Source organism: Leguminivora glycinivorella, chromosome 25, assembly GCF_023078275.1.
Source record: "Leguminivora glycinivorella isolate SPB_JAAS2020 chromosome 25, LegGlyc_1.1, whole genome shotgun sequence".
NCBI classification, from domain to species: domain Eukaryota; kingdom Metazoa; phylum Arthropoda; class Insecta; order Lepidoptera; family Tortricidae; genus Leguminivora; species Leguminivora glycinivorella.
In genome coordinates, this window is record NC_062995.1 from 109,487 (window position 1) to 124,117 (window position 14,631).

The window sequence follows — 14,631 nt, forward strand, 5'->3', positions numbered from 1 at the left end:
ATCTTTCGGTGTGACTGCGGGACACTTGGTGTTGCTAATTAGTTTTTCAAGGTAAATTCTATCAAGTTGGTTAGGGAAACAAACTATACTTTGGAATAAAAAGCATAGGTTTGTTATAGGTCCCAGTGGCATGCGAGCGCCGTCCACTGATGGAAAGTCAAAAGCTTAGAAAAGTTAGTAGACTTGCTTAGTTCTTATAAAAGTTAGCGACTGCTCGGTGTTTCGATAAAACATTAGAAAGATCGAGAAGTTATGGTCTATTAGCAGTATTGGGGAAAGGGGGGTTTAGCTAGGGAAAAAGAGACAAAAACAAAAAGGGGGTTAGTTCGTAGATAGATAGCCCTTCAGGCTTACTTGCTTAGGATCCTGATAAAGTGGTTTGATCAGGTCAGGGGTACCATACCGTATCGCAAGCCCTTGCCCAAGCCGGGACCACTAATAAGGCGTAGCGGATGATTACCAAAATATTTTTTAATATTTATTTCATGTATGTTTCACTCACTAACTTTTATTCTAAAATTTCTTCATCACGTCATTAATTTTCTCACATATAACTTTCTAGGCCTAAATCTGATAAAATACTCTACTATAACACTATATTATTATGCTACAATAACCTTTATTCTTCTTTAAAATATAAATAAATAAAATTTTAAAAATTAGTCAAAAATACAGCTGATACTCATTAAAGGATCTGGGTTATCGCGGTTCACATCGAAGGGTTCTACTTATTCACGCTAGACGATCACAAGGCCAAATTTACGGGGTATATTTAAAGGGGGGTTAGTTATACTGTTGATTAGTCAAGTACGTAAGTAAATAAGTAAGGTGAGCGGAGGTTTAGTTACAAACCCCATGTCATAGCGCAAGGGAAACACCTCAGAAGGTAGCTCATTCCACAACTTGCACGTTCTGGGCAAAAACGAGCGGGAGGCCCGTTTGTTCTTGGTTTGCCACGTGTCGAGAAAGTGAGGATGAACATTTTAACTCGAGTTAGGTACCCAGGTATCCATACTAAGCCATCCACAAAAAGCACAGCAGGCGTCATCATCCTCCTCCTTGCGTTATCCCGGCATTTGCCACGGCTCGTGGGAGCCTGGGGTCCGCTTTGACAACTAAAGGGTATCAATAAAAAACGAATTAATCAGAATAACTTATTTATTTTCATTCATATGATGTCCCACTGTCGTTTTTGTGCTTTGTTCATTTTGAAGACGCCTAGACTGTTATGTGATAAGTCAGCCTCTTGAGAACGGCGGTTGAGCATTAGTCTCCATCCAGTAGATTCCGGATTGGCTGGAAATAATGAGAACAATTATATATTATAAATTATCACGTATACACCTGCATTACTAGTTGTCAAAGCGGACCCCAGGCTCCCACGAGCCGTGGCATATGCCGAGATAACGCAAGGAGGATGATATTCATCCGTAAATTACCTACCAATATCTGTGCAATTCCCGTTAAGTTAAAGTTAAAACCAGAATTCTATACATTTTCGGTAACAAAAAAGAAAAGTTTCATACAATCAACCTAGGACATTTGAAAAACCAAGTGGATCTTGCTCAGCACCATGGACTCTATCAGCCTTCCAATTTTTATCCAAATCGGAGACGTGATCCAAATGTACAAACTTAACGGGAATTGCTCATCAATATATTAATGTAGAAACGTGCAATTATAAATTACTGGGAAGATTCTTTAGGCAGCTTTTAACTATCAAAATAAGCAGAAAATATATTATACACATGATTTAAACCAATACGAGGGTCATGCCAAAAGAAATTAGATACTCAAAATTTACATACACCTCAGAAATTTCGTAATTATACGCAGCCAACGCATCTTCTTTGTTCTCAAATCGCCTTCCTTTTAATTTTTCTTTAATTTTAGGAAAGAGATAAAAATCACAGGGGGCTAGGTCAGGGGAATATGGGGGGTGGGGCAGAATAGTCACGTTTTTTGAGCTGAAATAGTCAAGTGTTCTAGCGGAAGTGTGCGGGGCAGCGTTGTCGTGGTGCCAGAGCAGGTGCCGGGTTCCTGACTTCGGCCGCTTGTCACACCAAGCTGACAGTACTCTTGGGGCACAAACTGTCACATACCATTCTGAATTAACTGTCTTTTGATCTTCTAGCACTATTGTAGCAATATGTTTTTTTTTTTTAATACAACGTCGGTGGCAAACAAGTATACGGTCCGCCTGATGTAAAGCGGTCACCGTAACCTATGGACGCCTGCAACTCAAACAGTGTCACATGCGCGTTGCCACCCCATTAGAAACTTGTATGTCCCGTCTTGCAGAAAAATGAGGCAACCATTTGTTTTTGTGTGCTTCGGGTTCGGCGACATTTTGTTGGCGTCGGCTCATCTTCAAAACACCATACTGTGGACTGTCGCTTTGTTTCGGGATCGTAGTTATATAGCCATGTTTCGTCACCTGTAAGTATATCATATACGTTTTTGTTCTCGCCTGCGTCGAATTTATCTATCATAAATTTGCACCAATCCACGCGACGGTCTTTCTGTAAATCGGTGAGCTTGTGCGGCACCCATCTTGAACAACGCTTATGAAGAGACAGTTTACTATGAATTATAGTTTACAATGCTGCTGATCCAATGCCCAGTTCACGCTCGAGCTCTACATATGTAATTCGTCGGTTCGCACGAATATTTTTTTCCAGTCTTTACATTTTCTTCAGTGACTGCGGTTGGCGGCCGTCCGGTCTTCGCCTCATCTTCAAAGCTCTCCCGTCCTCTTTTAAATTCAGCAAACCAATTGAAAACAGTTGCACGTGAACACGCAGACTCTCCAAAAGTCGAGACTAAAAGTTCAAAACACTCTTGAGGTGTTAAACCTTTTTTAAAGTCATAATATATCATAACACGAAAATCACGTCGAGTAAGCTTCATTGTTGCGGAAAATTCCCGCCAAAATTATTTAGAAAAAAAATAATTAAAAAAGGAATCCTAAGAATTTCCAAGTGTTCCATTTTTAAATTTATAAGCAGATAACCTACCTTTACATTGGTGTATAACTGGCCAGTATCAATCAAATGACCATGGAGTATCTAACTTATTTTGGCATGACCCTCGTAATGAAGAAAAAGACGTACTGCCCCGACTCCATATAATTAAGATAAAGGGCAAGGAAATCAGTTATTCACATTATCAATTCAACCTTTAATCGCCCACTGCTGAGCATAGGGATCCCTTCGTGTACGTCATTTATCCCGATCCTGAGCTAGTCTCGTCTATAGAGGTGCCCCGCAGTTTTTAGAATGTCGTCTACCCAACGAGCCAAAGGACGCCAGGCGCTTTAGATGGGTATTACGGCCTAGCCACGACAATGGTCTAAGGCGTCTTGCGGCAGCGGCAAGCGGTAAGTCACAAAAACAAAAACGCAGCGCGCGCGAGGCATGCCACGACCTTGCCGCTGTTCGAAATCGCGCGCGGGTTTTTACGGGCCTACCCGCGGGAGCGGCGCGCGGGGCGGCGCGCGACGAGAACAACTGTAGCGCGCCGCGCCCGCACCGCCACGACATTACAGCGGCGCGACCGGCCTAGGCGGCTAGATGGGGCTAGCGATTCCGCGCGAAACAAAATATTTTGTTTTTATTATGAGCGTCTTGAACCCGAAACCTTTATTTAATGAAAATTGAATTGTACTTTCGCGTATGTAGTATGTAATAATGTTTTCAAACATATTTTTGTATAGTATTTATTCGTATTTACTGTTAATTTTTTTCTAAGTGTTTATTTATATTAAGTATCATTTAACTAGCCATAAAATAAATTCCATGTACTTAGTCATCACACATATTCTTTTGTACAAGACGTAAATTGACTAATTAAAGCATTCTATGCACGTTAGAGTCATATTCGACAGTAAAAAACATGTTTTTAAATATGAAAACGTTCTGGCCGCTCCTAGGCCCTGCCGCCGCTTCTAAAAGTACGTGGCATGGCTAGCGCCCGCGCGCGTTTCCCGCGCAGCCCGGCCGCCCCGCTCGCCGCCTTAGACCATTGTCGTGGCTAGGCCGTTACGTCCATCTTACCCGGTTTTGGGCACGAGCCCTCCCGAGGGTCCCGAAGAGAAGACAGTTACCCGACATGGCGCCGACATAGGTGGCGCAGCGGCGCCCTGTGAAGCCTCCTACCAGCGACTCCCGAGGCAGAAGTGTGACCTGAACTCACCCGGTCTTGGGCACAAGCCCTCCCATCTGCAGGGTCCCGAAGACAAGACAGTTACCCAACATGGCGCCGACATAGGTGGCGCAGCGACGCCCTGTGAAGCCTCCTACCAGCGACTCCCGAGGCAGAAGTGTGACTGGTCTCACCCGGTCTTGGGCACAAGCCCTCCCATCTGCAGGGTCCCGAAGACAAGACAGTTACCCAACATGGCGCCGACATAGGTGGCGCAGCGACGCCCTGTGAAGCCTCCTACCAGCGACTCCCGAGGCAGAAGTGTGACCTGAACTCACCCGGTCTTGGGCAATTGTACTTTCGCGTATGTAGTATGTAATAATGTTTTCAAACATATTTTTGTATAGTATTTATTCGTATTTACTGTTAATTTTTTTCTAAGTGTTTATTTATATTAAGTATCATTTAACTAGCCATAAAATAAATTCCATGTACTTAGTCATCACACATATTCTTTTGTACAAGACGTAAATTGACTAATTAAAGCATTCTATGCACGTTAGAGTCATATTCGACAGTAAAAAACATGTTTTTAAATATGAAAACGTTCTGGCCGCTCCTAGGCCCTGCCGCCGCTTCTAAAAGTACGTGGCATGGCTAGCGCCCGCGCGCGTTTCCCGCGCAGCCCGGCCGCCCCGCTCGCCGCCTTAGACCATTGTCGTGGCTAGGCCGTTACGTCCATCTTACCCGGTTTTGGGCACGAGCCCTCCCGAGGGTCCCGAAGAGAAGACAGTTACCCGACATGGCGCCGACATAGGTGGCGCAGCGGCGCCCTGTGAAGCCTCCTACCAGCGACTCCCGAGGCAGAAGTGTGACCTGAACTCACCCGGTCTTGGGCACAAGCCCTCCTATCTGCAGGGTCCCAAAGACAAGACAGTTACCCAACATGGCGCCGACATAGGTGGCGCAGCGACGCCCTGTGAAGCCTCCTACCAGCGACTCCCGAGGCAGAAGTGTGACCTGAACTCACCCGGTCTTGGGCACGAGTCCTCCCATCTGCAGGGTCCCGAAAAGAAGACAGTTGCCCGACATGGCGCCGACATAGGTGGCGCAGCGGCGCCCTGTGAACCCGCCGGAGGTTAGTGACTCGCCGAGGTAGAAGTATGACCTGAAAGATACATACAATTATTTATTTAACTAGTGGCTCTAGCTGTAGGTAGACCTGCGCGATATGCTTTGAAAACCCTAAAGTGTAAAGCACTTAGTTCTTCAAGTAATTATCTTAGTCAAGTCAGAAAATTACTGCCTTGGGTGACACTTCTTACGTCCTCTGGGTTCTCCAGCCAGCGCGCATCTGAGCTACCAAGACCTCATCAAAGACGAAGGGGCATTGCCAAGGTTCTTAAAAGATGCCCACCTAGCATGATCGCAAGCGATGCTGTCACAGCCCAGCATGTTGTACCCGCCGTTGGGGTAGAAGTCCACGTGGCCGAGCGTGCTCATGTAGCCGAGGTTGCCGGCGTTGGTGTGGATCACCTCCGTGTAGGCGCCGTCGTCGGCGCGGAGCTTGTCGTCGTTCGTGACGAAGCCGGGGAGCGCTGGCTCCAACGCTGGAAATTAAGAATTTTTAATATTACTCGCCTAGCAAGGATTATTTATATAGGATTTACATACTTCATACTAAGAATCGTACCTCGATTTTGTAGCGCCACCTATTAAATACTATCATAGCTACACTGACGACGCCTACAATTGTTTTTTCTTTTCAAAATGTATTGACGTAATATCATGATTTTAAAATAAATAAATATATTATGTCATTTGTTCTTAAAAAAATAAAAACTCGAAAAAATATTTGGGGAAAATAAATGATTTTGGCCACTTCCAGGCTACCAAACAGCGCCATCAGTCTTAAGCCTAAAAGGCCCATACATTTCAGGGGTACGCTTTTTTTGCATGGGCTTTGTCGGTCCAGTAAACAGTTTTTTTGGCATATGGACTCTTTCCAGAGGTGGTAAATTCGGTCTGACACCCTAGTTGAGCTCTAGTATCATATACCAGTGCCACCACCAGTAACCAGTATATTGGTCTCCTTAAAATTCTAGCCTATCTTGATTAAATATATTTGAGAACACCTGTCAAGTACGCTATTCGTCCGTTGACTTTTCGGCCGATAATCAGCCATGTGTGCCCCCATAGACTGTTCTGGCTGAATGATATTTGATAACATACCTTGTCACAGCAGACCCCAGGCTCCCATGAGACGCGGCAAATGGCGCCATGATACCTGTCAAGTATGTATTAAGCTATCGTTTCGTTCAGACGCGATCCTGCCACTTTAAGATTATGTCCTAAGTTGGTAGGAGATGCTGGACTTTATTGAGCTTTAACGATTGCTAAGAACTGACCCGTCAAGTAGGCGATCCGTCCGTTGACATTCCGTCCGATGATGCCCGCCATGTGAGCCCCCAGGCTGTGCCCCACGATGTGGTAGTGGGTGGGGGACGCCCCCGACTCGCGGTTCAGCCAGTCGATGAAGCGAGCGATGCCTTCGCCTGAAACATTCAAGTGGACTTTCCGCTTCAGCATTGGTAGTGTTATTTTGACCGTATTAAGGAGAACTTGCTGAAGTGGGGCGTTCTATAATATACCAAATGCTCATGTGGGACGGCTCCACAAACGATGGAGCACATACTGTCCTGTCCAGCGTGCCCTCACGCCTCTGCTCTCAACAGGACCTCCGGGATGCGACAGTCAGGGCGATGAATTTAATGTCGCTGCCTTCTGGCCCCGCACAGTATGAAACCATCGACACCAGAAGAAAAAGAAGTGGTAGTTCAAGGAGGAAACGAACAGATGAAAAGTCTGTTGGTAACCGATGAACAGCCCATAAACCCTCCCTGTGAGATTTTGAAACCTGTGAGCGTCGTTAGAAGCTGACTGTGGGATATGGGTTTGATTGTGGTGTAGGCGATTTGCTATCAACCTGTCACTGCAATAAGTATCACAATTTCGGTTTCACATCACCATTACGGAAAGGAACCTCTTCCTTGCTAGGGGAGGGAACAAATTGTCACTACTTTTCTTCTTCTTCACTTCAAGGACACATTTTTATATACAACTTTGTCTTGGTTTAAATGATACAGACCTGCAGTCTTGGTGTTGGTGACAGCAGCGGCGTAGTTGATGGTGTTGGATCCAGCCGTCCAGTCCACCATGATGACGTTCAGGTCCTCGGCTTGCAGGAATGCTGGAAAACGATAATAAGTGGCAGAGAGTCAAAATATTTGATAAACAGGAGCTAAGAGATCTTCAAGAGTTGAGAGCTCTATTTTGCAAAGATTTTTACAGGACTCCTATTGGGATCTGTTAGAGCATAACGGAATCGTATTAGCGATTGGTAGTCAATACCTACAAGTTTTTGGTAATAATTTCATATCTGGACTAAAGTTTATTTTTGTGTCAACAGGCCACTAGGTAATACTCAACAAAATTTGGGTTTTTTATTACACAGATCTCAAAGCCATCTTCAGAGTCTTAGACCAAGTAAATCAGTCCCCTAAAGAGGTCAAAGTAAGAATGATACAATCAATCAATTAATCAATCAGATGCTGCAGTTTGCAGCAATTTCGAAACCTGACTAGGTGAGTTGAGTTAACAACATAAAAAAGTTTGTCATCTAAAATAATACCTGGCACAGTCGCTCACCTGGTATGAGCACGGTGTTGAAGTCTGAAGTGGTTCCGCTGTTCCAGCCATGGATGAGGATGACAGACCGTCGCCGCGGGTTGTAGTTGGTGAGGCCGAGGAGACCGCTGTTGCCGATCAGCATCGGCTGGCTCACTGTGGGGTTCAACCTGGCGACAAGGAAAAATAGAATATAACCTGCAGATGAACATACCTTTTTATTGAACACAAGCAAGACCAATTACACATTATTAATAACAAAACAGAAAGGAATGAAGTGCCACGAAATGGCCTCGTCTCAACGTGTTGCTGGTGAAATCCAGCGCTGATCTTGCGATAAGACCAAACGGAGTTAACTTAGAGTCTGAGAAAAAATATGTGAATAAGTATATATTCTGTTTATTGAATTTGCCACCCTTGATATCTATTTATATGACTGTAACAGGCAGTAAACGTGGAAGAATAACTTTACTCCGGCAAACCCACTTTGTTAGAACTCCCCGTACGATGAAGTATTTATTTTCTACAAACAAGGTTTGAATCGATTCTACGTGATTAGATAAATGTCATTAATCTGACATTATGACAAATATTTTTATGGAAATATAAGAGCAATACAAAATTACTTCCAAATGAAATGTTATGCTATATTTCTGTAAGTTTGAGGTGGTTGAGTGTTTGACATTACACGGACTCATGGTACAATTGAACAGTGATCCGTGGAGAAGTTATTCTGTGAATGACAATATTATAAATGAGATTGTATTTAACCCTTTACCAGGCCCCAAAGAACTAGCGTGTCTTCATACGTACTGTATATACTGTTACAACCGTATTACGCCTTGTAAAAAATGCATTTTCGAAAGTCGGAGATGTTCCTTTAAACCAGAAATAAAAATGTGGGTTACGGTTATCCCATCGCCTGGCCAAGTAACTAACTGTCATACTCGATTTTGTCTTATTATTTACCAGGCGAAGGTATGTATTCCTCCCACACCTTATATCGGTTACCGTAGTCAGGTTTTAACTCCAAACCTCCTACAAAATATTTTGCGAATCCCTGAAAATAGTATTTTATGATCTACATTCACAACACGCTTCGACTATACTGAATTTAAGAATAACACAAGGAGATATATCGAACCATTTTTTGGTATTTTCATGATCTTAATGATTGTCAGGTAATATAATCATATATTTTGCTAAATACTCCTGCGTCCTTGTGATATGTCCAGAATTAGGATGTGGGATGACTCTATCCCATTGCCTGGCTGGAATTTGCCTGTGTGGGAACTATTATTCCCATGGCCCGATTAGATTTTGAGTCTCTTTGGTTTTTGTTATTTATTTTTAAGTATACAGGGTTTATCAAAAATACGAGTTTTCGTTTAAAGGCATTCTCGATACGTATTTATTTTTTGTAACTATGATATATATACAGGGTGTCCCAAGACCATGGGACATGAAGGGAAAGTACCTAAAATATCACAGATAGGATATATTGCTGAAAGAAGACTTTATTTTATTTTTAAAACTTGGTAAAACTGCATTCAAAAAAAAATTTTTTTTTTTTTTTAATGTATGGACAAATTTTAAGGCTAAGGAGTCTGCCATGTAAAATGTTAAAATTCATGGTCTTCCTTTTATCTCCGACACTATGTTATTTAGAGAAAGATAATCTTTATGATGAATGACAAAATTACAGGATGTTTTTTTTTTCTCGTGTAGCGGGTTTGATTCCCGGTTTAACCATGTAATTATTTAAAAATCTATGAATGGAGTTTTACTTAGTTTTAAAAATAAAATAAAGTCTTCTTGTAGCAAAATACCCTATCTACGATATTTAAGGTACTTTCCGTTCATGTCCCATAGTCTTGGGACACCCTGTATATATATATATATATATAATGTAATACAGTCTCACACCTAGACAGGCAATGGGATAAATACTTACCTCATTATTTTTTGGTTAAAAGCAACACAATTATTAAATTTTATGATACTATCTTCAAGAAGAAATTTTTCAGGGAAAGTCTTTAAAAGGAGATTTTATAGCTAGGTACATGAATTCGCTCTAGGTTGAACACAAAAACAGTTTTATTACTAACGTGAGTTTTTATGACATGACAAGACAATCTACTGGGCCATGGGAAGAATAGCTCCCACACAGTTAAACTCTAATAAGGCCATGGGATAATGTCAACCCACATCCTAATTCTGGTCATACACAATAATGCGTAAATATTTAGCAATGTTTACGATTACATTACCTTTCAACACTCAAAATCTACAAAATGTCAAAAAAAAAATTAAGGTAGGCTGCGTCAGGGACACAGCCGCGATGGATAACGTGAAACGTTGTGTGGACCACCGCTATTGAGGAGGGGACGTAACTAACTAGCGAAGGCCGCAGGCCGAGCTGCGGACAGACAGGGCTCCCAGGCATAACAATAATAAGCCGGAGGCCCAACGCTGAGCTTCAAAACCCGGCGAAGGCCGAAGGCCGAGCTCCGCCTAGGGCCGAAGGCCCGGAGCGTCCCAGAGGTGCTCCCAAGCACGTGAGGCCGCAGGCCGAGCTGCGGACAGGTAGTGCTCCCACACAGAGCAATAATGAAAGTGTCTAAAAGCGAAGCGGCGGGCCGGAGGCCCAACGCTGAGCTTCAAACCCAGCGAAGGCCGAAGGCCGAGCTCCGCGTAGGGCCGAAGGCCCGGAGCGTCCCCGTGGCGCTTCCAAGCACGCGAGGCCGCAGGCCGAGCTGCGGACTGATAGTGCTCCCACACAGAGCAATAATAAAAGTGTCTAAAAAGCGAAGCGGCGGGCCGGAGGCCCAACGCTGAGCTTCGAAACCCAGCGAAGGCCGAAGGCCGAGCTCCGCGTAGGGCCAAAGGCCCGGAGCGGCCCCGAGGCCGCAGGCCAAGTTGTGGGCAGATAGTGCTCCCACACAGAACAATAATAAAAGTGTCTAAAAGCGAAGCGGCGGGCCGGAGGCCCAACGCTGAGCTTCAAACCCAGCGAAGGCCGAAGGCCGAGCTCCGCGTAGGGCCGAAGGCCCGGAGCGTCCCCGAGGCGCTCCCATGCACGCGAGGCCGCAGGGCGAGCTGCGGACAGATAGTGCTCCCACACAGAGCAATAATAAAAGTGTCTAAAAAGCGAAGCGGCGGACCAGAGGCCCAACGCTGAGCTTTGAAACCCAGCGAAGGCCGAAGGCCGAGCTCCGCGTAGGGCCGAAGGCCCGGAGCGTCCCAGAGGTGCTCCCAAGCACGCGAGGCAGCAGGTCGAGCTGCGGACAGAGTGTCTAAAAAGCGAAGCGGTGGGCCGGAGGCCCAACGCTGAGCTTCAATCTCAGCGAAGGCCGAAGGCCGAGCTCCGCGTTGGGCCGAAGGCCCGGAGCGTCCCCGAGGCGCTCCCAAGCACGCGAGGCCGCAGGCCGAGCTGCGGACATATAGTGCTCCCACGCAGAACAATAATAAAATTGTATAAAAGCGAAAAATATGCCACATTATTGAATTTTTCCAGCTGATCATAAATAAATATGTTAATCTTTTATAATATTTCGATAATTCAGCATTAGATCTGTGTATCAATATCATTTTATGGCACAGCACAATACAATTTTTGAGAGTAATTGCTAAACAAACACTACAAAAAACGTCATTTTTGGCCCGAATGGAACGCTTTTATCGCAAAAGTGGCGCCATCTGTAGCAGCCAATTATATATGTCTGAGTAATGGCTACTTTCTTCTATACGGTCATATTAAAATTGTCTATGTAGGTATTATAGTTACAGAGATATAAGCCGCCGCGCCATAACACTTTTCGTTACACCTGGTTTTCGGTCCGGTCACTCTACTACGGGTTTTTAAAGACGTTCACCTAACGTTTCACGTCAAAATTGTTCGACCTATGTACTTCTGTTTCATAGAAATTAAGGAAAGTGTTCGAATTTCTCCGTAGTTTACTGAAATTAGCGTTCAAGTGAATTTAAACGACTGCCAAAGATATATTACGCGATTTAGAAGCGTGTTGTGAATGTAGATCATAAAATACTATTTTCAGGGATTCACAAAATATTTTGTAAGAGGTTTGGAGTTAAAACCTGACTACGGTAACCGATATAAGGTGTGGGAGGAATACATACCTTCGCCTGGTAAAGGGTTAAGTACGTGACTTTTACACTGCGCTGCGACAGAGGGGTAAGTAACTGAAAAGGGTGTAAAACAAAACAATGGAAACGGATTAAATCGCGTATAATGAATTTACGATTCATCCCGACGTTTCGAACACTTTATAGCATAACGCACAAACGCTGTAAAGTGTTCGAAACGTCGGGATGAATTGTAAATTCATTACATCGACGCGAAACGAAAACGAAACGCCGCGAAAGGCAGCCTGGCTCTGTCGTGCTAATACGCAAGAGCGATAGAGATAGATGTTCACGAGCGTTTCGTTTCGTGAGCGTTTCGTGAGCCTTTGTTCAATTGGCTACGCACGCTGATGATGATGATATATCTGGCCCGGCGTCGCGAAATGCCACCGAAATGTAGTCTGGCTCTGTCGCGCCAATACGCAAAAGCGATAGAAATAGATATATTATCGTGAGCGTTTGTCCATTTGGGTACGTACAGTCAACCAATTGGAACCCTAGGCCACTGTAAAACTATGTCATAGTGACGTTATAAATCAGATTGTAAGAAATCTCTTACTGCTTGTCATTGTGACATGGTTGTAGGGTTCCAATTGGTTGACTGTACACTATATCTGTCGGTACCTGGTGAAGAGATGGTAGATGTTCTGTGAATCAGGGTTGTATCGGGCCGCCTCGCGTATATCGCTGGCCCGCTCCCACAAGTCCACCAAGTGTATGTTGCCGTCTCCGTCGCTCACGTGCTGGTAGCGAGGGCCGGGGTCCAACTTGCGGAGCACCGGGTCCTGGGTTGGAAGCGCTGTCACATTCATAAATATACGTATGTATGCGCAAAAGTGGTAGGCAGAGCACATGAAACTGCTTCCAGTGCCACTCTGTAGCAATTCAAATTGTGGATTATGGAAATACAGATAACAGATAGCAAAATTGCATTTTATCCACAACAGTGCAAAGTAGATAATTTCATAGAAATGTTGCCTGGTAGAATTTACCAATAAATGATGATTTCAAATCATACCTATTCAATAAATTTATGGATTTGATATAATTTGATGTTTTATAGGCAGTAAGTAATACTAAGTATTATATTTGTGTTGGTGTGGTGAAAATTTTTGTGTTTCACTCGGTGACAAAGTTTGTTTAACCTTCGTGCCTCGAAACCCTAGCAACGTTCAAGATTCCACTTTTTGAACAACTCGCGGTTCAATATTGAAATCTTTCGCTCACTCGGGTATCAATATTGGCACGTGCGGTTAAACAACAACTTTGCCCCCTTGTAAAACAAATAACTATTGATCTTTTACATATTTTCATATTTTATTTATTTGTTTCAAAGAGGATCGAGTATTATAGAGTTACTGTCAAAGTAAAATGGGTAATCACAGTGCGTAGACTTAGACTGCCATCTCTCGACACAAGCTTATAAAACTGTTCAGCCACAGTTTTGACAATTTGGCCCATATTCTTGCTTGAAATGTGTTAAAATGTCAAATATTAATGTTAGCGCCATCTAGCCGAGCGTCCCCCAAAGGTAGGTATCGCCATTTAGGTCACCGTACCTTTTTCTGTACGTACTTTTTCTTTTTCCGTCCGCCCGTCCGCGGATAATCTCAGTAACCGTAAGCACTAGAAAGCTGAAATTTGGTACCAATATGTACATCAATCACGCCAACAAAGTGCAAAAATAAAAAATGGAAAAAAATGTTTTATTAGTGTACCCCCCCTACATGTAAAGTGGGGGCTGATATTTTTTTTCATTCCAACCCCAACGTGTTACATATTGTTGGATAGGTATTTAAAAATAAATAAGAGTTTACTAAGATCATTTCTTGATAATATTAATATTTTCGGAAATAATCACTCCTAAAGGAAAAAAAAAGTGCGTCCCCCCCTCTAACTTTTGAACCATATGTTTAAAAAATATGAAAAAAATCACAAAAGTAGAACTTTATAAAGACTTTCTAGGAAAATTGTTTTGAACTTGATAGGTTCAGTAGTTTTTGAGAAAAATACAAAAAACTACGGAACCCTACACTGAGCGTGGCCCGACACGCTCTTGGCCGGTTTTTTTCTTAGACTTTATCTATGTCTGTACGGAGTTGTCTTTAATTTGTTTTAAGTAAATAAGTGAAAGCATACCTGAAGCCACAGCAAGCCAGGCCAGGAACAACACAGCCTTCGCCATTTTTGAAAGGACACTGACTGACAAGTTGACAACAATAATTACTGGGTTACGGGTTCATGATAAGACGGATACTAATCAGTTAATCAACAGGATAATTAGTGGATTATTATATTTATTATAATTTGGCAATCGGTGCTTAAGTTATTTAATCGCTGTAGGTATGTCATGTGTAACACTCTTTTGAAAAAACTTTTTTGGCGAAAATTTTAAATTTTGAAAAAACTTCCGACGATTGTGGACAGATTTTCATGAAACATTGCTAAGGACATCCAAATAATGCAGCTTTCAAATGAAAAATAAGAAATCTAAATCGGTTCATTCGTTTGAATGCTACGATGCCACAGACATGCCCGCTTATAACGTCGGGGATTTAAACTTGAATTTTGATAGAATATTTTTATGGCTGATTATATTTATCAGTCAACAGGTTCCATACCCGTAGAAACTAACTATGTCGAATGTGTTTCGTC

At 43.2% G+C, this 14,631-nt stretch overlaps 1 protein-coding gene across 1 annotated transcript; it reads right to left on the reverse strand.

Moving 5' to 3' along the window:
- Positions 1-1,140: 1,140 nt before the first annotated feature.
- LOC125239291 (pancreatic triacylglycerol lipase-like) lies at positions 1,141-14,161 on the reverse strand. The gene is made up of 8 exons (XM_048146833.1): positions 14,116-14,161; positions 12,601-12,775; positions 7,852-8,000; positions 7,292-7,393; positions 6,552-6,698; positions 5,561-5,753; positions 5,174-5,311; positions 1,141-1,296 (listed from the first exon to the last, which is right to left on the reverse strand). The coding sequence occupies exons 1-8, from the start codon at positions 14,159-14,161 to the stop codon at positions 1,239-1,241; spliced, it is 1,008 nt and encodes a 335-aa protein (XP_048002790.1). The 3' UTR covers positions 1,141-1,238.
- Between the last annotated feature and the right edge of the window lie 470 nt (positions 14,162-14,631).

Bases quoted from the DNA above. Each gene is read 5' to 3' on its own strand.
- LOC125239291 (XM_048146833.1), bottom strand. From the start codon at position 14,161: ATGGCGAAGGCTGTGTTGTTCCTGGCCTGGCTTGCTGTGGCTTCAG. The intron at 7,394-7,851 runs GTGAGCGACTGT...ATCGTTTTCCAG, and splicing joins CAACACCGTGCTCATACCAG to CATTCCTGCAAGCCGAGGAC. The intron at 5,754-6,551 runs GTCAGTTCTTAG...CTTAATTTCCAG, and splicing joins ACGGATCGCCTACTTGACGG to CGTTGGAGCCAGCGCTCCCC.